The sequence below is a fragment of the Cololabis saira genome, chromosome 1 (genome assembly GCF_033807715.1).
Source record: "Cololabis saira isolate AMF1-May2022 chromosome 1, fColSai1.1, whole genome shotgun sequence".
NCBI classification, from domain to species: domain Eukaryota; kingdom Metazoa; phylum Chordata; class Actinopteri; order Beloniformes; family Belonidae; genus Cololabis; species Cololabis saira.
Window position 1 is genome coordinate 450911 of NC_084587.1, and position 25275 is coordinate 476185.

The 25275-nt window shown below is 38.4% G+C and overlaps 2 protein-coding genes across 2 annotated transcripts in view; one reads left to right on the top strand and one right to left on the bottom strand.

The window, feature by feature from the left end:
• Positions 1-5082, bottom strand: part of LOC133449325 (collagen alpha-1(I) chain-like) — a 72185-nt gene extending 67103 nt beyond the window's left edge. The window contains exon 1 of the mRNA XM_061728468.1: positions 5073-5082. Within this exon, the coding sequence (XP_061584452.1) occupies positions 5073-5082 (10 nt within the window). The remainder of the gene's footprint in view (positions 1-5072) is intronic.
• A 10456-nt stretch (positions 5083-15538) lies between these two features.
• On the top strand, positions 15539-23947 carry LOC133449334 (merozoite surface protein 2-like). Its single transcript, XM_061728478.1, has 3 exons — positions 15539-15745; positions 23510-23628; positions 23756-23947. Exons 1-3 carry the CDS (start codon positions 15622-15624, stop codon positions 23945-23947), a joined length of 435 nt encoding a protein of 144 aa, XP_061584462.1. The 5' UTR covers positions 15539-15621.
• The last annotated feature ends 1328 nt before the right edge of the window (positions 23948-25275 follow it).

The window sequence follows — 25275 nt, forward strand, 5'->3', positions numbered from 1 at the left end:
AGCGGATGGGAAAAAGTCAAAAAAAGAGCCAAAATTCACCTTTTTTCTGAGTCATGTAACTTTCTCATACTTGCCCGTAGAAATGTCATTCAAACTTCAAAACGGAGGAAAACTTCTCTTCTCTCTCCAAACCTGAAACTGTTTTTTCCTAAAATGTACACTTTTGAAGATATGACCACTCAAGCGAGGACTGGAAATCACTTTTTTGTCAAATCTGTGCAGCTGTCATTTTCTAGAGTGCGAGAGACAGTAAAAAAATAACCTGAATTTTTATTTGTACCTCGAGCTTTGGTCAGAATGTAGACATAGGTGTTGGGATTCATAACATGTGACTTTGACAGGCGGGGTATGCACAAAATCTAAAAGGGGGGGGGGGGGGGGGGCTAAAGCGGCACACATTCCTGCCTCTGTCTCCATTGACTGTAATGTAATCAAAAGTTTTCTTCAAAAAAATCTCACTTTGTTTTCGCACTACCATTACTAAAACATTTTAAGGAATATCTGAATAAAATTAAGATTGTCAGAATCTGCCGGGTTCTGTGTCTTTCACAATGTCTTTGTTTTTCTGCTACGAGCTACGGTTTTCTGACAAATCTGAGTTATTTGAGAACTTGTCAGAAGGCAAAAAACTGTCTCCCCGGTCGGCCTGGCCCTGAGGACGGCCCGGCCCCGAGGACGGCCCTGAGGACGGCCCCCTGAGCTCTAACTATGCGTTGCCTGGGTTTGGGGACGGTTTTTCTGTAGAGCTTCGTCACAGCGAGCTGGAGTGTAATTCACCCCGAGGTGCTGCTTCTTTCGTCTTCTATAGAAAAGATTCTTTAGGCCCCGACATGCCTTTGATTTACAGCTTTCACCTGAGAGGGAACAGCTCTTTGTTCAGTGTCTGAATGTGGCCTCGCCTCCAACAAAGACCCGGGAACCGTCTCACGCCAGGGTCCAACCTAAACTGATCATTTTCTCTAATGGCAGCAAAGTATCGTAGCCCCCAACCAGCATTGTATACACATAAGGTTTGCAAGACTGAACTTGTGCACCGTTACAAGTATCTCGGTGTTTTAATTGATGATCGGCTCTCTTTTAAACCCCACAAAGAAAACATTAGGGTTGAAACTGGGATTCTTCTTTCGTCACAGAACTTGATTTTCTTTTGCTGCCAGGAAAAAGTTGGTTTGTGCCACCTTCATCTTCCGTTGTATAAAACATCCCGTGGTCAGTTTTCTATTAAATACCATGCAGTTACCATGTGGAACAATTCTGTACATTTAATGGATTTATCATTGTCACTGTCCATGTACAAAAAGAAACTTAAGAATGCTCTGCTCTCTAAATCATTTCATTTACAATAATAGGACCCCCTATTTTTTTCACTTTTTCCTTTACAGGAAATTCAGTTCAGTTTGTGCATTTAATATGTAATTGTGATTTATATATTTATTAATATTTTAACTTTAGTACATTTGGGTGTGGTTTTCATAGAAGCCTATAGAGGCTTCTAAACTCCTCACACATATTTCTTCTTGTTTCTTTATTTTTTTTTATATTTTGCTTTTTTGGGTTGTTTTTTTTCTTCATCCTTTGTGTGAAACATACAGAAGAGTTTGAGGGCGAGGCTGGAGAAAAATAAAAATAATATTTGAGAGGAGGAATTTCTTTTTTTCATTATGCACTTCGAGAAAAAAAGTTTAAATGTCGAGAAAAAAAGTCGAAATGTTGAGAAAAAATACGAAATGTTGAGAAAAAAATCGAAATGTTGAGAAAAAAGTCAAAATTTTGTGAATGAAGTTGAAGTGTTGAGAAAAAGGCGACTTTATTCTCTGACGACGTGCTGTCTCATCCACTACAGTTACAGTTTTATCTATAAACCAATCCTTGCTCTACTCTCACATTATTTATGCAACTACATTTCCAGAACCCACAGCAATTACTGCTAAACGTTCCTATGATTTATCTCTGCTAAACGTTCCAAAGGTGCATCAGAACCAGGTAAATTATTATTATTATTATTCTGAACCAGGTAAACACTGTCTTTACAGAAGACATTAAATCTGAAGGATCATCACTGGTGGAAACTTTAAAAGTCTTTACTTTTCACACTTGTTGTTGTTTTAAGGTCAATTCTTAATCTTGTGTTTTAAACTAGCACACATTTTTATTTATCTTGTTGAGTGTTGAGTATTTTATTTCCAATGATAAATAGGGCTGATGATGATAAATGCTGCAGAAGTTTGACGTTTCCTTGTTCATGAAGTGATTCGTGTTATTTTTAAACATCTCAGTTTAAACTCAGTGAACAGTATTAGGGCCAGGCTGGAGAAAAATAAAAGTAATATTTTAGAGGAGGAAGATTATTTTTTTCATTATGCACTTTGAGAAAAAAGTCGAAATGTTGAGAAAAAAGTCAAAATTTGATGAATAAAGTTGAAATGTTGAGAAAAAAAGCAAAATTTCGACTTTATTTTTTCACTTTTTCCTTTACAGGAAATGTTCAGTTTGTGCACATAATATGTAATTGTGATTTATATATTTATTAATATTTTAACTTTAGTAAATCCTTTCCATAAAAATGATGAACAGAACTGGTGACAAAGGGCAGCCCCGTCACATTTACCAACACAATTAAAATCCAGTCATGAATAAAGAGGGAGAGGAATCATTGTTGCCTAAACCTGACCCTGGCCTTGACCCTTGACCCTGACCCTGGTCCTGACCCTTGACCCTTGATCATTGACCCTGGTCCTGACCCTTGACCCTTGATCATTGACCCTTGACCCTTGACAGGGGTCAGGGGGTAAGGGAGCCCTCCTGCCCCGATGGGACATTTTTTGCTGGATACACAATGGATTCCTGGAAACATTGGAAACCGTTGTGTTTGGTGATCCTGTCTGTCGAGGACGTTGAAGATGCTTCATAATTGGATTTATGATAGCAGGATTTCTCCTGATAGGAGGAGGGGGATTCCTGGTCTACCGACAAACGCGTAAGTCGTTGACAGCTGTTCTGGCTCTTTCAGAGCTGCCGGACGTGGCTGAAGGATCAAGCAAGGTGATCAACACTCAGACTTTAACGCTGGGGGAGCAAACCCGTAAGCTGGATGTGATTCTTGAACAGAATCTCAGGCTGGCGGCGTCTTTGAGCTCATTGGCAAGATGGAGAAGACCTTGGAGAAGTTGGAAGCTCGGCTTGGCAGGAATTGATCACAAATTCGTCTGTTTGGAGTCTCCATTGATGAATCAGAGACTGAAGGCAGACGGAAAATTACTGAGTCTGTCTGTTTTCTTTTCGATACAATTGTTGATTCTATAATCTGACCTTGACAGAGCAGCCTGGCCGGCTGCTCCAGTCACAATCTTCCTGGTGGAATGTAAACAAGGTGGCTCTGCCCCCACTAACCCTCCCCTCTCAGGAACATCTGTGGACCTGTTTCAGAACTGACCGAGCCGTCTGATAACATCAAGGACATTGGCTGAGGAGCAGCTCTGGGGCGAAGTTTTATGGACTTACCGCTACACACACACTTGCTGATAACCACCTCCCTCAACTCAACGCCCCCCTATATATTATACTCAGTGTGAAGATGTGTTCCCCCCCCCCCCCCCCCCCCCCCCATCCCAGTGTTACCCTTGGAAAAACAGGCGCATAATACCATCGTGTCGCCGCCGGTGTATCCAAAGTCAAAAACATGTTTTTTTTAAACTGCCAATAAAACCTGATTCTGATTCTGATTGACCTTTGACCCTAACCTTGACCCTGACCCTGACCCTGGTCCTGACCCTTGACCTTTGACCTTGACCTTGACTCAGGCGCCACAAACCTCAAACAACATCCAGGGCAGGATTGAACTTGCTCTTGGAGCAGTGAAAGTTGAACCTGCAGGTAAAAGATCTTTAGACTTTAATCCTCAAACACCTGCAGATGAAACCACTAAACCATCAAGATGCTTCTGATCAGATAACATTGAGAGTTCCTGGAAACCATTTATGGATAACATTGAAACCAAGCTTTAACTTTCCCACTTTCCCGTACGCATCTCCGGATTAAACCTGCAATTGGAGACTACGGTCCGATATCTACTTAAACTCTTTTAGCCCATCAAGCTGAGAAAAACCCTGAACGACCTGTCTGTCCGAGACTGTATAGTTTGTTTTTTTGTTTTAAGTGTCTTGTATATTGTTGAATGTATGTTATGTTTTATATGTTTAAAAGAAAAAGCCAATAAAGAGAGTTAAAAAAAGAAAGATGATAAAGTGATAAAGGACCAGCGGTTCTTGTCTCTACCTTGTCGTTGCAGAGATCGTCTTTTTACTCCGTCTGCAGCAGAAGTGAAGTCCAGGTGTTGCGGTACGCTTTACCGGGTCTCCGGCACGACGCCAGGCTTATGTAGCTCCGTCTGACTCCACAAGTTCCAACTGGAGGGGGTCGCGGGTTCAAGTTCCAACAGGGCGGAGAGAGTTGCTGGTTCAACAACAGCCCCGGCAGGGAGAGAGTTGCTGGTTCAACCCCTGACAGCAACAACAGCCCCGGGCTCTGAGGAAAGTGATACGAATCGCTGCCGCCGTACAAGTTACTCAGCCACAAGTTTATGTTCTGGTCTGGAACCGTTTAGAAACAAATGCTGGAACAACTGGATAATGAGATTAGACATCACTCCTGTAAAATCAAACAGATTTGATCCTAATATCCATGACCTCTGCTGTAAATGCAATGATTATCAAGGTACTTTACATCGCTGTCTATGGGAACGTAAAGAAATCCAAACGTTTTGGAAGATGGTGACACAATATATCTCACTAATTATTTCCACCAGAGGTGAAATTGCGTTTTTGAGGCACGACAAACTGGTAATTCACCCCTGTAGTAGTACCCCAAAGCCATCCAGAGACAATTAAAGATCCTAAAGGCATGAATCTCTTTCTGATGCCATGCCTTCTTTTAAATCAACAATGCTAAAACTACCAACGAAGGGAGTGTTGTTTGCTCATTTGAATGTATGCAGTTTGGGAAACAAAATACATGAAATATCCAGCCTGGTTGAAAGAAATGATATTCATATTTTTGCTTTATCAGAGACTCACCTGGATTCATCATTTAATGATTCATAATATATATATATATATTCAATATTTAAGGTTATAATCTATTCAGGAAAGATAGAAATAAATATGGAGGGGGTGTTGCTATCTACATCAGGAGTTACATTCCAGCAAAAATACGTAATGACTTAATGATTGATGAGATAGAAGCCCTCTGGTTCCAGGTACATCCACCTCATACAAAACCAACATTAGTTGGGTGCTGTTATAGACCTCCTAGTGCTGATGGGAGATATCTGGATAATGTATGTGATGTGTTGGATAAAGCAGGAGATGGCGACAAGGAAATATACTTTATGGGTGACCTGAATATTGATGCTCTTAATCCATATTGCCCAATGTGGAATAAGCCTTCGTCTAGAGCCAAAACATGTAATTCAATTCAATTCAATTCAATTCAATTCAATTTTATTTATATAGCGTCTAATACAACAGATGTCTCTAGACGCTTTCCAGAACCAGAACCAGAACATAAACATAAACCCCCGAGCATGTAACATGACTCAGGCAGTGTCAGAGCCAACCAGAATATTCACAAATAACCCTTTATAGGGCGAGTTACCATATACGGTAATTTCCGTGGACATGCAAAACTACTTTCCCCACACTTCTGTCACAGTTTCACAGTGTAGGATAGGTTTTTTTTACTGTTTAACTCACTCCCCTGTTTTTCCAGATCCTGCCACCCTAATCAGCCAGAGATCCACTCATTCCCTTCACCTGTGCTTCCCCAGCCCAGCTCCACACCTGGTTTCCCTCATCAGCAGTTCCCCTCATATACCGGCCCATTTCCACCTTCTAGTTTGCCAGATTGTCGTGTGCTTTTGCCTCGCTTTCCAGCCTTCCTGATTTCTGTCCTGTTCCTGCCTGCCTGCCTGTAACCCTGCATGATTCTTGGTTTTATGGATTTTTGCCTGCCCGTTTTGGTTTTGTTTGCCTGATCTGCCTGACTACCCGGTTTGACCCCTGCCTGCCTTTTGACAAAGATTAAAGCCTCTTGGACTCTGATCCTGCCTGGTGTTGTGCATTTGGGTTCTCTGTCCTGTCTGAGCCGTGACAGTACAATCTGGCCAAGACTGAACCCAGCCAACATGGACCTACCACGTAAGGAAGAGGATTTGTGGGATTTTTTTTTATGGGGACCAAGTGGCGTTCTACCACCGTACGGTGAAGGGGACGGGGACATGCCCCCAGTTCCGGCCTGTTGCTGTTCCCGAGGTGGTCCCAGACCCACCCCAGTCCCTTCCCCTTTTCTGGGGAACACGCCTGGCTCTGGGTGGGCCCAGGAGCCTGCAGGCTCAGGGGAGGCAACGACGAAGGCGTCAGCCCCAGCCCCAGCTTGCTCCAGCTCCAGCTCCTGCTCCGGCTCCTGTTCCGGCTCCTGTTCCGGCTCCCCGCATCCTGTCTGCTCCTGTTCCGGCTCCCCGCATCCTGTCTGCTCCTGTTCCGGCTCCCCGCATCCTCTCTGCTCCTGTTCCGGCTCCCCGCATCCTGTCTGCCCCTGTTCCGGCTCCCCGCATCCTGTCTGCTCCTGTTCCGGCTCCCCGCCTCCTGTCAGCCCCGACTCTTGTTCCTGAGGCGGTCCCGCAGCCCTCGGTTCCTGAGGCGGTCCCGCCGGTCTCTGTTCTGGAGGTGGTCTCTGTTCCCCTTCCTGAGGCGATCCTGGATGGATCTGCCGCAGTCCCAGACCGACCCCCTGACCAGTCTGCCGCAGTCCCAGACCGACCCCCTGACCAGCCTGCCGCAGTCCCAGACCGACCCCCTGACCAGCCTGCCGCAGTCCCAGACCGACCCTCTGACCAGCCTGCCAAGCCCCCAGACCGACCCCCTGACCAGCCTGCCGCAGTCCCAGACCGACCCCCTGACCAGCCTGCCGCAGTCCCAGACCGACCCCCGGACCAGTCTGCCAAGCCCCCAGACCGACCCCCTGACCAGCCTGCCGCAGTCCCAGACCGACCCCCGGACCAGTCTGCCAAGCCCCCAGACCGACCCCCTGACCAGCCTGCCAAGCTCCCAGACCGACCCCCGGACCAGCCTGCCAAGCTCCCAGACCGACCCCCGGACCAGCCTGCCAAGTCCCCAGACCGACCCCCTGACCAGCCTGCCAAGCCCCCAGACCGACCCCCGGATCCGCCTGTTACGCCCCAAGGGCGACCCCCCCCGAACTGCCTCGCCGGTCTGCCCGGCACCGAGGACGGCCCCCGGAGCTTTGGCCATGTGTTGGCCGGGGCCCTCCTCCGGACCCCCTCCTCCTGCCCGGGGTGGGGGGTTTTGGGACATCTGGAATCTGTCCCTTGAGGGGGGGGTTCTGTCACAGTTTCACAGTGTAGGATAGGTTTTTTTTTACTGTTTAACTCACTCCCCTGTTTTTCCAGATCCTGCCACCCTAATCAGCCAGAGATCCACTCATTCCCTTCACCTGTGCTTCCCCACCCAGCTCCACACCTGGTTTCCCTCATCAGCAGTTCCCCTCATATACCGGCCCATTTCCACCTTTTAGTTTGCCAGATTGTCGTGTGCTTTTGCCTCGCTTTCCAGCCTTCCTGATTTCTGTCCTGTTCCTGCCTGCCTGCCTGTAACCCTGCATGATTCTTGGTTTTATGGATTTTTGCCTGCCCATTTTGGTTTTGTTTGCCTGATCTGCCTGACTACCCGGTTTGACCCCTGCCTGCCTTTTGACAAAGATTAAAGCCTCTTGGACTCTGATCTGCCTGGTGTTGTGCATTTGGGTTCTCTGTCCTGTCTGAGCCGTGACAACTTCTCAGTGAGGTCTTGAAGTCATGTGAGTTAACCCTGACAATCAGCACAGATCATGCTTTGTCACAGACAGTGTCATCATGGCATCTGACCAATCAGCAGTGCCCTGGAGAAGCGGGAAAGTTCATAAAGCTGAAACTAACCATGCTAAGTTGATGACACTCACACAGTATGTGTTTGAATGATGGTGCTAACTGATGAGATAAGTGTTGTTTGTGCAGAATTAGTGAAATCAATGAAATAGTTAGCATGAATAATGGTGATCCCATATATGATCATACGTGTGGTAAAACTAGTGCAAGTGACTGAGGAACCTTTTATAGACATATGCCAGATACTCTAGTAAGCCATACTTTATGCATTTTTTTTACAAATACACCCCCTTATGGTCAAACTAGTTCAAGTGACAGTGTCCTTTTGTAGACATATGCCCGCTGCATCTAGTAAGTCATACTTCGGTTTAGCGTATTATAAGGTAAGACAATATTGGATGTTGCCACAGATTTGTATAGCATAATATCAGTACCACCATTAATTCTAATGCTATTCTTCACTTCTTGTTCTGTGGCATGGTCAACCTGCTGCTGCTGGTGGAGAGAGAGGGTCAGGCGCTGATTGGACGAAATATATGGATGGAGAAAAAGAGAAGCCCTATAAGTCAAGTTATACCATTTATGGAGAAAAGTTCTTATATCTCTATGAAGAGAGTAATCATAAAGATTATGTATGTGTTTTTTTGTATTTTTATACATATCCAATGTATGGGTACAATTTCACCCTCAATGGGCAGGTAACCATACATGTTAACTTCAGTGTTAGATACAATGTTACTCGTGATGGGCAAGGAACCATATATGGTAACTTCTTTGACCTTGATTTGCATCAAGAATAAATTAAAAATTAAAAAAAGAAACATTGAAAAATACTCTGGTAGTAGCCCCCAATAACACTCTAGGGTTGAAATTGTACATTTCCAAGTATTTCGTTGAGTGCCCTATAAAGGGATTTGTATGGTCACATCTCATCAACCTGCATTGACCACATTTTCACTAATATTCCTGAAAACTGCTCAAAAGCTGTATCTATATCAGTAGGCTTCAGCGATCACAATCTTGTTGCAATTAAAAGAATAACTAAAATTCCTAAGATCTCCTCAATAATTAAGTATAAAAGGTCTTTTAGAGGGTTTAATACAGAGTTATTTTTAAAAGAGATTAGTGAGGTTAACGGGTCTAATGTATGCAAAGAGGATGACCCCGAGACTGCACTAAGTGTTTTTATGAAACTTTTTATGGGTGTGGCAGACAAACATGCACCATTAAGAAAATGGACTTCTCGATCTAAGGGTGCACCATGGATTGACAATGAGCTGATGGAATTGATGGCCAAGCGTGATGATGCAAAGAAGACTGAATAGAACTCATGCTGTAACTGATAGACAAAGCTATTGTAAATTAAGGAATGCCGTGGTTAAACTTAACAGATGTAAAAAGAGGGAATATTACAAGAACTGGACAGTTCAATTCAACAGTGAACGACGGAGGAACCGACCGAGCGGCAGCCTCACGTCCCAGCCCACGGGAGCACCAGCACCTTGGGTAATAATCAGGACCAGGACCAGGACCAGATCCTGGACCAGGACCTAGTCCAGGTCCAGGACCAGGACCTGGACTAGGTCCAGGTCCTGGTCCTGGACCTGGACTAGGTCCAGGTCCTGGTCCAGGTCAATGCTGTAACAAGCACCTTGGGTAATAATCAGGTCCAGGACCAGGACCAGGACCAGGTCAATGCTGTAACAAGCACCTTGGGTAATTTGAACGTGATGACACAATTCCCGTCATTTCTGCTTCTTCTTCCTGGATCCAAATTCAAAACAAATGCTGCTTCAACTTTTCTCTCACCTTCTTGTAAATCTGGTTCTGTACCTCACAAATAACATAAATTAAAAATAAAAATAATAAAAAAAACAACTAAGTGAATAAAAAAAAAACTAAAATAAAATAAAAATCCATCCATCCATCCATCCATCCATTATCTATACCCGCTTTATCCCTTGCGGGGGTCACGGGGGTCTGCTGGAGCCTATCCCAGCTCATTTCAGGTGAGATAAAATAAAAATAATATTAAAATAAAATTACCGCTGCTTAGGGGTATATCAATCAAACTCAACTAACATTTTTCATTATATTTCCTTAACATACAGGCTTTAATTGTTCTTTTGAATGTAATGTTTGATTTGGATTATTTGTTTTCTTTATTCAGATTGTTCCATAAATTGATTGATATGATGATTGATAGATTGATATGTATATATATATATATATATATATATATATATATATATATATATATATATATATGTATGTATATATATATATATATATACATATATGCATTCGTTTTTTTTTTACTTTTTTGTACTCTTTTTTTAATCATGTTGTTTGAAATAAAATCTTCAAATAAAAAAAAAAACCTGGAACAAGTCCCTGCAGAACTCCAGAACTCTGGAACGTGTGTCTGGAGCCAGAACTCGTCCCAGATAATAAAGTAAACCTTCTGTCCCGCCGTCTCAGCGGCGTCTCGGCTCGTCTTCAAAAACACGTCAACTTTCAGCTGCTTTTCTTTCCTGATCACAGGTTTTTATCTATTTAATTATCTATTTAATTGGTTTCTATTACAGACGGTGGAATCCACAATGATGTTAAACAAACATTAACACATATTTTCACCGCCGTCCAATCACAGCCGGACCTAAGCATTCCATGGAAACAATTAATAATTAATAATAAGGAAAACAGAAAAAGAAGATAATATAACAATAGAAAACAAACAAACAAAGAAAAAAGAGGACAACATAAAACAAAGGTAAAACTACAGAATCAGGGCCGTGTAGGAGGAAATATAGTTGAGAGGGGAAGATTTTTTTATTGTGCATGTAGCAGACCTTGGATTGAAGAAAGATAGAGTCTGGACTGATGCGTAAGGTTTCTTTATTGGAGTCGCATCCAGAATCATGCCGACATTCTTTCATTGAGTCCTTACGACACCGTGAAAACTACATAGAAAAAAAAGGATACAAACAATTCATAAAACTAATTTCCACAGCGCGTACAAGCAACTCATGAATGAAACAGATCTTAATTTAATTATACAATGCTAAAAACATACACAATTATATCGAATAGTCAAGAAAACAACAAGAAAACAAACAAACATCGTACCTCGCTGCCTCTCCAAGGAATGCAAACAAAGGAACTCCTTTCCTCTTGCACAAACAGAGCAGACCATCAAAAGGTGATTGTCCGTTCGTCATCATCAACACCACAGAAATGTATGGACTGACCGGGACAGAGACACGATGACAAAAGGACCCAATCCTGTATGACAGGCCCAGGGAAGTTCTAAGGTGCGCTCAAGCCCGGAGTCTGTGTCAGGGGGGGCTGATAAGAGGGGGGGGCAGGAAGGCGTTGACATTAAAGAAAAGTGTATTTATCATTGTGTGTGTGTAAGTGATAGTCCGTGAACCCTCGCCCAGAGCAGCTGCAGCCACTGTCCTGGATGTTATCAGGCGGCTCGTACAGTTCTGAGACAGGGTAATGTGGACGGATTTCCGGTCAATTTACCCACAAATCCCATTAAATGCATACAAAATACAACATATACAAAAGAAATCTTAATTTTAAGATACATCTAAAGAACAACCAGCCGACATTATACTCACAACAAATCCCACATCATCATAAAGAAAACAAATATATCAATGAAGTCAATTATGTCTCAATATGGTCCTTTACACAAAGTATATATTTAATATAAATAACTTATTTAAATAAGTATATATTTATGGTTTACAGTGCACGAAGTCAAAATGTTGGAAAAAAAGTTGAAATGTCAAGATTAATGTTGAAATAAAATTTCGTGAATAAAGTCGAAATTTTGACTTTTTTCTCAACATTTCAATTTTGACATTTTTCTTGAAATTATATTTAAACATTAATCTCAACATTTCGACTTTTTTCTCGACATTTAGACTTTCTCCTTGAAATTATATTTAAACATAAATCTCGACATTTCAACTTTTTTCTCGAAGTGCGTAATGAAAAAAAAAAACCTTCCTCCTCTAAAATATTATTTTAATTTTTCTCCTGCCTGGCCCTAATACTCTTCTGTAAAGAACATAATAATATCAAAAAACTGGACAAGGATTAGCTGCAATAAGATAGTCTAGGTCAAGTTTAAATACAGGACTGTCTCAGAAAATTTGAATATTGTGATAAAGTTCTTTATTTTCTGTAATACAATTACAAAAACAAAAATGTCATACATTCTGGATTCATTACAAATCAACTGAAATATTGCAAGCCTTTTATTATTTTAATATTGCTGATTATGGTTTACAGTTTAAGATTAAGATTCCCAGAATATTCTAATTTTTTGAGATAGGATATTTGAGTTTTCTTAAGCTGTAAGCCATGATCAGCAATATTAAAATAATAAAAGGCTTGAAATATTTCAGTTGATTTGTAATGAATCCAGAATGGATGACTTTTTTGTTTTTCTAATTGCATTACAGAAAATCACAATATTCTAATTTTCTGAGACAGTCCCGTAAAAGCAGAATAAAAAACACATTCAAAAGTTATTATAAACCAGGATTAAAATACACATTAAAAAAAGGGAATAAATAAGAATTCCAAGCGGGTCCTGCTCGGTTTCTCTCTGATTTGAATTATCCTTTATTTCTCCCTCCCTGGGGAAACTCACTTTGTTCAGCAGCAGGAACTCAACACACTCATGCAGGGAAGGGTAAAGAGTAAAAAATATATAATTATGAAATCTAAACAGTATATACGTTGGAATGAAGATGATTTGATTTGATGAGTGCAGCAGAAACCCCGGAGCTAAAACGCTGCTCAGGTTCCTGCAGGTAAAGATCTGCATTCTTGGGATGGAGATGAAGGAAACCATAAATAACCAGCGTTCACTCCAATTAAGATGAAAACATGAAACTATTTCACTGTTTCAGGCCAGAAAGGTTCAGGTCAGACCATAAAAACTCCATAAAAACTCCATAAAAACTCCATAAATCCTCCATAAATCCTAATAAATCCTAATAAATCCTCCCACGCAGGTTCCAGGAAACTTTAAATGGTTGTGGAGCATCTTCAGGTCAGAACCTGGACTGACCTGAAGACGAGGACAGACGTAATAATTTGGTGTTTCCCAAAAACACCAAATTATTAAGGACAAAGTCCAAATTCTCGTCTTCAACTAAAACACCAGATATAAATATAAGTGTCTTTACTGTTAAATGTAGCGGAATGTCCTTAAATCTGCACAAAAACTGAATCACAGGGAAAGAAAAGATGCTGCAAAGTTTCAACTTCCCTTTCACAAAAAACACAATTATTCAATTCAAAATTCAATTTTAATCTTAAAAATTCGTTTGTTGGGTAAATTTCATTTAAAATTTTAGAGTTTACCTCTTTTATTTTCGGTGGAATTGGAAATTAAATATAAATGTTTTTCTTATTTTCCTAATCTTTTCCACTTCAAATTCCTTTAGAGTTGTGTTTTTATGTTTTTATTGGGTTAATTAGGATTATGGATTATATTCTTCTAGCAAAATGTTTCTAATGATTTGTCAATACATCTGAAGTCACAAAAATCTAAACCTTTAATGCAGAGCTGTAACTACTCTAAAGTGTGCAGAACTTAAGTAAACTTTTTGAGTACTGGTATATACTTTTTTTTTCTTCAATTCTTTTTGTGTCAAAGGTTCATTATAAAACAAACATGGCAAATAAACATGAATAAAAATACATTTGTAAAGGAAACGAGTTCTAAAAAAGGAACAGTAGACAATTATACAGTAATATAATATGAAAATAAGGTACAAACAATAATACATTAATTAAATACATGACATTTAAGTTAAATAATACAACCAGGGGTAAGTAAAGATATCAGTCTCTAAATCAGTGGGAAAATGTCTTAAAACTTACATACATTTTTTGTGCTTTTGTTTCAGTTATTAGTTTTAAAGATTTTAAATATAATCCAAATTAATTTAAAAAAAACTAATTTGGGGGATGATTTTAAATATCTATTTTTATGAATAAAGAATTATGCTAAACAGAGGATTAAATTACAACAGTTCATTACTTTTGTTTAGTAAAAACATGACAAATGTTCATTATCTCTAGAAATAGAAGTTGGGAAGAATAAAATCCTTCGCTTTATCCGTTTGTGAAGCAGAACAGAAAAACACATGAGGAAAACATACAGTACTGCAAACATACAATCCTCCACCAGGGGGAGACAAACACTCAGCGGAGGAAAATCAGGACACGATGAACTAGAAATACATGAAAAAGAGACACAAACTTACAGAAATACATGAAAAAGAGACACAAACTTACAGAAATACATGAAAAAGAGACACAAACTTACAGAAATACATGAAAAAGAGACACAAACTTACAGAAATACATGAAAAAGAGACACAAACTTACAGAAATACATGAAAAAGTTCATGAAAGTTGGATCATTTTGTAGGGAGTTTTTCGATATTATAGTTACAAAATAAAAATAAATTTAGGACTCGCAATCTAGAAAAAATAAGATTTGGTATAAAGTTCATCTAAACCCCTTAATACAAGAAAACACATTTATACAAACTGCTAGTGGAGGAAATACAATATAAGAAAATAGAACATATTTAGGAGGAATCAGAGACACAAATACAAACAATAATGTAAACCAGTAAAATCAATAACAAAGGAACAGTCAGGCATTTTAAAGCAAATACCATCGACATTTCAGAAAGAGACTTAAAGTAAAAGATACTTTGATATAGCGGCTAATAATTTTTTTGCAGTTATTTGACTTAATTTTTTTTATAGAAACAAATCTTTGAAATCATTTATAAAACATTAGAAAGAGTCTTCATGTTTCTCCACTTACAACATGTAAATGATATTTATCTGGTAAAAGAACGACATTAACCTAGAACTGATTTATCTCTGTATCTATGTAAAAAATAATATTAATGATTTTTAATTTTGGAATGTCCAAAACTGCTCGCCAGGCGATTAATTTTATTTAAATGGAAGTAGCCACACCTTTACTCACTGGATAAGGGATTTACTCTGTTTATTTAAGCTAGAGAAAATAAAGAATTCCATGAAGGCTCTGTTAAAACCTTCTCCACATTCTGGAATCCTTTCCTGAAACACATTAAAGAAAATATTCAGTTGTCTGAGTCCCATAATCATTTAATCCTGTCTACCGATTTAAAAACCGCCAGCTTCATTTCTCCTCATCTCCATGTGAGACGGTGCTTACCTGGTTTGTTTTTCTTTTCTCTTTCTTTCTTGTTTGTTTTGCTGTTGTTATTTTTGACTTTACATTTTGCTGAGGGAATCACTTTGTACCATGTTTTATATTACACTTCATGCGTGTTCTGCCTCCACCTAGTGGTTACTAGTGGTTCCCACAATCTGTTTTTTGTCTTTGTTTTTTGTACTTGTCTTTATAAAAACCTGAACATCTTAATAAACAAAGTTTAAAAAAAGAAATCACAGGGGTCAACTTCAAATAAAAAATAAATAAAAAATAAAATACAAACAATTAAAATATGTTTAGTATGGCATTGCGAACGCACCATTTTATTTTGAAATGAGCGTGTTTCCGGTCCCCCGGTGGGTGCACCCCTGTAACCGGTCCGGTCTCCTCCACATGACTTTCAGCTCCCCTGTCCCCGGTTGTTGCCATGGAGATGCGGGACGTGCTGCGCTGGAACACCAGAGCTTCCGCCGTTTACGCGCTGGGAATCTGGTCGCTGTTCGGCTCGTTCTTCTACCTGCGCTACACGGGCCGCTTCCCGGATAAACCAGGTGAGTTCCGGGGAAAACACCGCTATATCTGCGGAATACGCTTCACTTCCGGCCTGCAAACCCAGCCGAATTAACGGTCATGTGGTTCCCGACGCTGTCACGTGGGCTCCGCGGGAACTAATGTCTCATTTTCTCACCTGTGGGGAGTTTTTAGAAAAGTTACCTGGTGGTAAACAGGAGTCTGGTGACATGCGCAGAAGCGGCGTGACTTTTACATCCGGGCATGTAGGCGCAATGGGGCTTTTAATTTGAAATGTTTGGAACCCCAATTCATTCAAAATGAAATAAATAAATACTTAAATTATGAAATTTTGAATTAAATAAGTTAATATGATGATGAAAGAAATACAAAAGGAATTAATACAATGTTTATATAAAGAATAATACAAAATTGAGAAATATTCAATGAAATAAATTAATATGACAATGAAATAAATACAAAATTAATAAAATCTTTATTTACATTTTTTTTTAAATTGAGAAATATTCCATTAAATAAGTTAATGAAATTAATACAAAATTAATTCATAAAATCTTTATTTAAAAAAATACTTACATTTAGAAATATTCAATTAAATGAATTAATATGACAATGAAATAAATACAAAATTAACGAAATCTTTATTTAAAAAAAAAACAAAATACTTAAATTGAGAAATATTCAATTAAATAAGTTAATGAAAAATACGAAATTAATTCATAACATTTTTATTTAAAAAAAATACTTAAATTGAGAGATATTTAATTAAATAAATCAATATGATAATGAAACAAAATACGAAATTAATTCATAAAGTATTTATTTTTAAATGTCTTTTTTTAAGTTTCATGACAAATTATTTCATATTGGTATATTTATTTATTTCATTACACTTTTATTTTGGAATGCCATGTTTACATTTTACAAATTAATATGATGATAAAATAAATACAAAATTAATTCCTAAAATGTTTATTTAAAAAACTGTTATTGAGAAATATTCAATTACATACATTAATATGACAATGAAATAAGTACAAAATTAATTAATAACATGTTTATGTTTTAAATCACTTCTTTATTTCATGACAAATTATTTCATATTTGTATATTTATTTATTTCATGACACTTTTATTTTGGAATGCTCCACTTACGTATTATAGTTCCGGACACTTATTTATTTCCTGGCTCTTATTTCTTATTCGTTTATTCAAATGAGTATCATGAACTGTAAAATGTAAACATGACATTCCAAAATAAGTGTCATGAAATAATTTGTCATGAAATAAAAAAAGTAAATCTTTTATTAATTAATTTTTTTATTTATGTCACTGACATATTAATTTATTTAATTGAATATTTCATAATTTAAGTCCTTAATTTTGAATCGACGTTCCATATTAATGTTTGTCATCAAGTGAGATTAGAAACCAAATTATATTGTCTTTTTTTTTTAAACCAAGTATGAATGAATGAATGAATGAATGAATTTTTATCTTTGTGTCATGTCCGAAGACCCATCCCTTTACGGGATTATAAGACACCAGAAACAGAAAATCATCAAATACACAATATCACACGCACTTAATTGGGAGCTGTACAATGAACACCGGAAAAACAAAAATAAATAAATCAAAAACCAGAATGGATATTTTTAAATATATGTTACTTTTCTTCGTTTATCCCACGCTTTCTCCAAATAGTCAGCAAGTGCAAATAGTTTATGGTCAAAAATCCATTTGAGTCTCTCAGCATCACTTACCCACATCAAATCCAGATTCTTACATCTATCAAATAATTTTTGACGCAGCTCATGATACAAAGGACAGTAAAATAAAAAATGGAACTCATTTTCAATATCATTAATATTACCGTAAGGACAAATCCTCTCTTCTTCTGGGACCCCTCGATAACGTCCTGTCTCAAGGTGCAGAGGAAAGATTCCACAACGGATTTGGGCACATAATGATCGTTGTCTTTTAGAGAGGGAGGCACAAACATACTTTTCACCGCTATAACAACTTTTTATCAAACAAAATATTCTTAATTTTGGTTTATACAGTATGTCCTGTGACCATTTGATCTGATAAACATTAAACAAGGCTTCCTTAGCCCAAAAGACATTCACAACGCTCCCATTCTGAAATGCATGCAATGCACCAATCCTCATAAATATACCCTCTACTTCACTTGCCCATGCACCTTTTATTGTAACATCCCATTTTAATATTGGGTAATATCCCCCCCCTAGGTATAAACAACACAGAATCTGAGCTGCCATCTTCTGCTGAAGCTGTAGCTCTAACAACAGAGGATGACACTCAAGATCTTTGTAATTTTCTTAAGGATAAGATTTTCAATCTCGTTGAAGTAGATACTAATAATAAATATAACATCAACATTGATCCTGATCTGAATTGTCTTAAATATGCAAACAGATCTATTACAAGTGAATATTATAATATTAAAACATTTAATACATTTAAAGTGAGTATCAACTCTCACTCTATGTTTTCTACTTTTCACCTAAATGTACAAAGCCTTAATAGTCATGATAAGTATGACAATTTTGTTAATTATTTATCCTCACTGAATCATGAATTTTCTATCATTGCTCTCTCAGAAACGTGGCTCTCAGAAGCTACTAAATCTCAGTATGATTTGTCATTATATAATGCTGTTCACTCCTACAGATCAGAGAGAGTGGGTGGTGGTGTGTCAATTTACATTCACAACAAGTTTACATTTTTTATTAGGGATGATCTTGCTTTCAAGCATCAAGCAGCTGAGATGGAGTCTCTCTTTGTCCAAATACCTTCATGTTCACTTTTTGATGGCAAAAATATTATAGTGGGATGTGTCTATCGACCCCCGGATTCAGATCTAAACATCTTTTGTGATAATATTGCATTAACATTAGACATAATCAATAAAGAAAACAAATTATGTTATTTATTAGGGGACTGGAACATTGACTTATTTAAGAAACATGCAGCAATTACTGAATTCCTTAATACCATGTACTCTAACTGTTTTTTTCCTGTGATTTATAGACCAACAAGAGTGACCACTTATTCTGCCACTCTTATTGACAATATCTTCACAAATTCTTTGAATAATGTTGCCCATTCAGGTATTCTGATAACAGATATATCGGATCACTTTCCTGTATTCCATATTTCTTTGCCAATTAAAAGTGAACATGTGGAAAATAACTACAACTTTAAATTTAGAATCTTTAACAAAAGAAATACAGAGAAGTTTCAGAGGTTGGTTGACAACATTACCTGGGACGATGTTTATGAACATTCTTCTGTCCAACTTGCTTATCAGTCATTTATGAGTTATTTTAATTCTGCCTTTAATCATTGTTTTCCCCTGGTTAAACCCAGGAAGAAAACTGGTGAAGGTCTTCGGAAGCCCTGGTTTACAACAGGTCTCAAAAGATCCTCTATGATAAAAAACAAATTGTATAAAAGGTTTCTTACTAATCCTACTCCACTGAATTCTGCAATCTATAAAAAATATAAAAATAAATACATCCATCTATTGCGGATGTCTAAGAAACTGTACTTTTCAAATAAATTCAGAGAATCGTCAGACATTAGGTCCACCTGGAAGGTTGTCAACGAACTTCTCAACAAAAAAAAGTGTACTGCCCCTCTCCCATCTCAGTTTAAGAATGGTAAAAAGATTCATGATAACCCAACCGATATAGCAAATGAATTTAACAGTTTCTTTGCAAATGTGGGTTCTTCTCTCTCAAAGGATATGGGAGTTTCAAGTAGTAATCATTTAGATTACATTAAGGGCAATTTCCCTACTATTTTACAGTTTGAAGATACTAACGAAACAGAGGTCTTAGATTTAATTTCTAATTTGAAGATATCAGCAGCTGGTCACGATGATATTGCTGCTTCATTGGTTAAATCAGTGTCTTTCTCAATTAGTAAACCCCTTATGCATATTTTCAATTTATCTCTGCAATTTGGGGAGGTTCCTCAAGACTTAAAAATAGCCAAAGTTATTCCCCTGCACAAATCTGGAGATCCAAGAATCTTTAATAATTTGGAATAGGAAGCACATCCCAAATCGCCCAGCTTTTTAGTCTTTCCTATTCCACCACCAAGTGCCTACCTGCAGATCCAGCTAACAGAGATGTAGCATATTCAACATTTAGATGTTCATCCAAAATAAAACCTAAGTATTTGTAGTTTCCTACATACTCTAACTTTTGTTCCCCAAAATAAAACTGTATGTCACTCCTTTTAGTCCCAATCTGTCTAAAATGCATAATCTGAGTTTTGCTTTGATTAACTGTAAGTCTCCACTTTCTACCCCACTTCTCTGCACATACCAACATTTTCTGCAGATCCTTTTCCTTTTCAGCTACCAAAATTATATCGTCCGCATAAAGCAAAATATCTAATTTGTTACCATCATAGTTAAGACCCAGTCCTAGGTGTTTTATTTCCTTAACTAAATTGTTAATAAAAATGGCAAACAAAGTAGGAGAAAGACAATCCCCCTGCTTGACACCAGAAGGCGTAGGGAACCACCCTGAACAATATTCGTTAACTCTAACACAAGCCTGGGGATCTTTGTACAGTGACTGTATGGCCCAATAGAATTTCCCACCTTTCCCTTCCTCAAGAAGACGATAGGCTAGTAGATCTCTGTTAACAAAAAAACTGTTAACAAAATCAAAAGCTTTTTGAAAATCAATATAACAGGCAAATGATGATTTGTTTTGCATTATTCTATTTCTGACTAAAGTAGTGATTGAAAATACATGATCAACACAGGCTCTAGCCTTTCTGAAGCCATTCTGCTCTTCTGCTAAGCAACTATTCTCTTCCAGATAAGTCATGAGCCTTATATTAAGAATAGATGTATAAAGTTTGTACGCTGTGCTCAATAAACTGATACCACGATAGTTTAAAGGTATTCTAGGATCATCTTTTAAAGATTTCGGTATTGGGCTAACAATAGATTTGTACCATACTGACGGAATAATCCCATTTTCAAAACAAAAATTAAATAAAACATAAAGAAGATCTATGAACATAGAACATTTCAATATTTCATTTGTCAGTTCGTCAAACCCTGACGCTTTTCCATCTTTCAAAGTAGTGATAACTTTCTTCACCTCCTCTAAATGAATATCTTCATTCAAAACATTATCCTGCTCAAAAGTAGAGTGAGATAATTTATTTTCTAATTCGTATTTAAAACAACAAATTTCATTAAAGAAGACTGAATCAAAATAATCCCCCTCTTGGTTACCTGAAAATAAGTGTGTAAAACACTTTTCCCATTCTTTTAATACCCGTGGGATATCTGAGATTAATTGGCCCTTATTGTCATACACCTCCAATGGTATTTTACTTCGTCTTCTAGGCCCAAGTTTATTAATCTGGTCCCAAAAACGTTGGGGATTGGTAGTGTACATTTCTTCTAATTGTAAAATGTATCCCTTGTTGTACTGTTTTTTAAAATAACGTAACCTTTTATCAAACAGATTTTGACTCATCTTAAAATTGACTCTAAGCTGTTTTTTTTGGTCTTTGTCACCTTTATATTTCAGGTAAATATGTTCTGTTCTATGCATTGCCCTCCACAGGTCCCCCAACTCCTCATTCCAAAATGGTTTATTAGGTCTATGAATTCTATTTTCTGACTTGGAGAGTCTTTTCCTTGGTCCAGTCCCCCCTAACTCATTGTATAGGAGCTCACAAACTCTACTGTACCATTTGTCAATATCTTCCTGTGAGTTCCGTATTTCCTGCATATTTTCAACCAATTCAACTACACCTTTTTTCATTTTGTCTGACAATTGATTTGGTACATTCCTACATAATCTTCGGGTCAAAAATGTACTATATACAGATTTATTTGATTCATGATCATTCTCGTTTATTATACCAGTTTGTGGCCGCACCTTAAACTTAAGAAATAACAGTGAGTGATCTGGGACCCGACACCTATCACTAATCAAATCATAACATTGGCAGTCTGATATAAGTTGAGATGAGGAAAGTATCTTGAAATTTAAACAGGTTTCTAAACAATCATAAGGTACAGCCATATAATCCACAACAGCCCTCCCCTTAGCTGAGGGCACCAAGTAATTAAATCCTGAGGTGCCTGAAAATGAGTTGCGACTAAAGGCTGAATTATGGTTCTGCGTCAAATTGACGCCGTGTCGCACATCCCACGCCGTCAGTGATGCTGTCACTAATTGTAACTACACGTGGAGGCGACGCAGACCACACGCAGACGAGGGGCTGTGATTGGTTCTTGGTAGCAACGCATTTCTGGTTCCGGTTTGAAGCAGTCGTGAACTTTCAGCCTCTTTTCTTCGTGTGTGTGGGATTTTTTTGTTTTGTTTTGTTTTTTTGCACAATAGTTGTCCTTATCTCTTTCATTCACTGTGACCAGAAAAGTTGGATAAACCATTCAGGAAAAGATGGCGACCTAGCGGTCACGGGGGAACTGCACCGTGGAGAAATGGAGTGACAGAGAAGTCCGAAGGTTCACGACGGCGTCACGGTGACGGAGTAGGCACGGTGTCGATTTAACACAGAACCATAAATCAGGCTTAAGGCCCCGTTTACACATATCCGGGTACAGGGCTCGGTCCTCTTGAGGTCATCACCTGGCGGAGCCGCCATGTTGGAAGCTAGCTTAGCTGCTCTTTGGACCACTGCACTGTGTACAGACGAGCTCCTTCTTCGTTGTGTCTTACTTGTAATCGTTACTTTCCGTTATTCTGTAACCATGGTAACCGTTACTGTGTTGTGGCTGCAGCAGCTCCACATAACAGACGTGGGGAAAAGATCGCTAATGGTTTACTTTTCACCGCTTTCCTGCTCGGAGGCAGAACCACGGAGACCGAGTATCTGAGATAGCGAAGTATCTGAGATAACGAAGTATCTCAGATAACAAAGAGTCGACGGTTCGCTTGGATCGCGGCTGTAACGACCAAACATAACCTTCCACAGTAAACCACAAACAAACACTCACAGACGGGGGTCGGATCAAAACACGGGTTTTATTCCCCACTTCTCCAGCTAAACGCAGTTGCTGGCCAGCTCTCTGCCGTGCGATTAACCCCAATCTGCAGATAAAACTAGTTTGTTGAGGAAAAAATATTAACTCTATTTGTAGCTGCAGAGGAAAAAAATAATCTCACGAGGAAAACAAAAATATTGCTCACGACTCGGAGCCTCTTCAGCATCATATAGCAGTCAAAAAAGAAAAGAAAAGACAAGTAAGAGGGATACAAAACATGTACTGTATGTTGTACTATTATACTAATTTATTGAAACACATGGCGAGTCAAACATTTACCAAAGCAGCTGCCAGACACTCCTAAACAAGGTAGCCGGAGACGGTGGTTCTGCAGAACTGCGGCAGTAAATCCTCGTCGGAGCTCCACTCTTTAAATCCTTCTAAAGAGTGCAGCTCCGACGAGGAGCTCCATTCTTTAGTAGTGATTTCATATGGATCCAAACCGTTAATAATCATTATTTTCTCCAGATACCGCTCCCTGGCTTCCTTGTTTAAGGTTCCCGCTAAATTCCAGTTCCTTTCCAGCAGTTTAACATGTTTTTTTTGCGTTCCGTCTGTTCACTTGGTGCTACTACACTGCTGTTTGTTTCCACTCACGAGGCTGCCAACATGGCCGCCCAGAATGCACCTTGGTGACCAAGCCCTATTAAATCCTGAGGTGGCTGAAATTGAGCTGCGACTAACTCGTCTCTCTTTTCTTCTCCTTCAGTGAAAGAAGAGGAGGTGAAGGAGGAGGAGGAGGAGAGTGAGAACAGACGCGTCATCCAAACGGCTCACAGTAAAACCGTCATCGTCTACAAGAAGGACTTTGTTCCTTACACGACCCGGGTCTACAACTTCCTGCAGTCGCTCACCGACGGGGCTGGACCAGGACCTGGAACCGGGTCTGAAGCAAGTCCTGGTCCTGGTCCAGGACCAGGACCTGGACCCGCTTCATCCGGACCTTGAGAGACAGGTCTACAACTTCCTGCAGTCGCTCACCGACGGGGCTGGAGCCGGGACCGGGTCTGGAACCGGGTCTGGACCTGGACCTGGACCTGGACCTGGACCTGGACCTGGACCTGGACCTGGACCTGGACCTGGAACCGTAGCCGGACCTGGAACCGTAGCCGGACCTGGAACCGGGGCCGGTTCATCCGGACTTTGAGGGACGGAGCTGCAGGACTTGATCATCGGTTTTATTTAAAAGTTGTTTTGTGCCGTCGAGATTTCAAAATAAAGTCCCGTTATTGTGAGTCTGGTTTTTCTCTGCTGATAAATAAATGAATATGACAATGAAATAAATATAAAATTAATAACATCTTTATTTAAAAAAAAACAAAATACTTTAATTGAGAAATATTCAATTAAATAAGTTAATGAAAAATACAATATTAATTCATAAAGTATTTGTTTTAAATGTCTTTTTTAAGTTTCATGACAAATTATTTCATATTGGTAAATGTATTTATTTCATGACACTTTTATTTTGGAATTCCATGTTTACATTTTACAAATTAATATGATGATGAAATAAATACAAAATTAATTCATAAAATGTTTATTTAAAAACTGTTATTGAGAAATATTCAATTAAATACATTAATATGACAATGAAATAAGTACAAAATTAATTAATAACATGTTTGTTTTAAATCACTTCTTTATTTCATGACAAATGATTTCATATTGGTATATTTATTTATTTTCAAGACCCTTTTATTTTGGAATGCCATGTTTAAGTATGACAGTAAGGAGGATTTTTAGTGCCAAAATTAAATAAATAAATACATCATTAATTAATTAAAATGGGAATGCAATATATCATTAATTAAATGTGTCATTAATTGATTAAAATTAGAATGAAATATGTCATTAATTAATTAAAGTCTGGTTTTTCTCTACTGGTTTTATCTGCTGGTTTTTCTCTGCTGGTTTTTCTCTGCTGGTTTTTCTTTACTGGTTTTTCTCTACTGGTTTTTCTCTGCTGGTTTTTCTCTGCTGGTTTTTCTCTGCTGGTTTTTCTGGTTTCGGAGCAGCTGAACCGTTTCGGCGTCGTGACACCATGAAGGGGATTTTATTTATTTATGTTTTTTGGTAAATTAACAAAAAAGTGTCATTCCGTCAGCGACTGAATTACGTCGTTACGACGACTCTGGAGGAAAATAATGAAATAAAAGTGTTGGAGCTTTTATTCTGGAAGGAAACACATGCATGTGCCTTTTATTTATTTATTTTATTTAATTACTTTATCATGCCTGCCTTTTATTTAATTAATTCATTTTTTAATTACTTTATCGGTCCTGTCTTTTATAATCCACCAGTAGCTGATTATGTTCATATAATGAGAAATATTCAATTCAATTCAATTCAATTCAATTTTATTTATATAGCGTCTAATACAACAGAGTTGTCTCTAGACGCTTTCCAGAGACCCATACCCAGAACATGATATGATATGATATGATATTCACGATATATGAGAGAAGCTGCAGC

Coding starts and splice junctions, on each gene's coding strand:
- LOC133449334 (XM_061728478.1), top strand. CDS start 15,622: ATGGAGATGCGGGACGTGCTGCGCTGGAACACCAGAGCTTCCGCCGTT. Junction 15,746..23,509: donor CCGCTTCCCGGATAAACCAG/GTGAGTTCCGGG, acceptor CTTCTCCTTCAG/TGAAAGAAGAGGAGGTGAAG. Junction 23,629..23,755: donor TTGTTCCTTACACGACCCGG/GTCTACAACTTC, acceptor CTTGAGAGACAG/GTCTACAACTTCCTGCAGTC.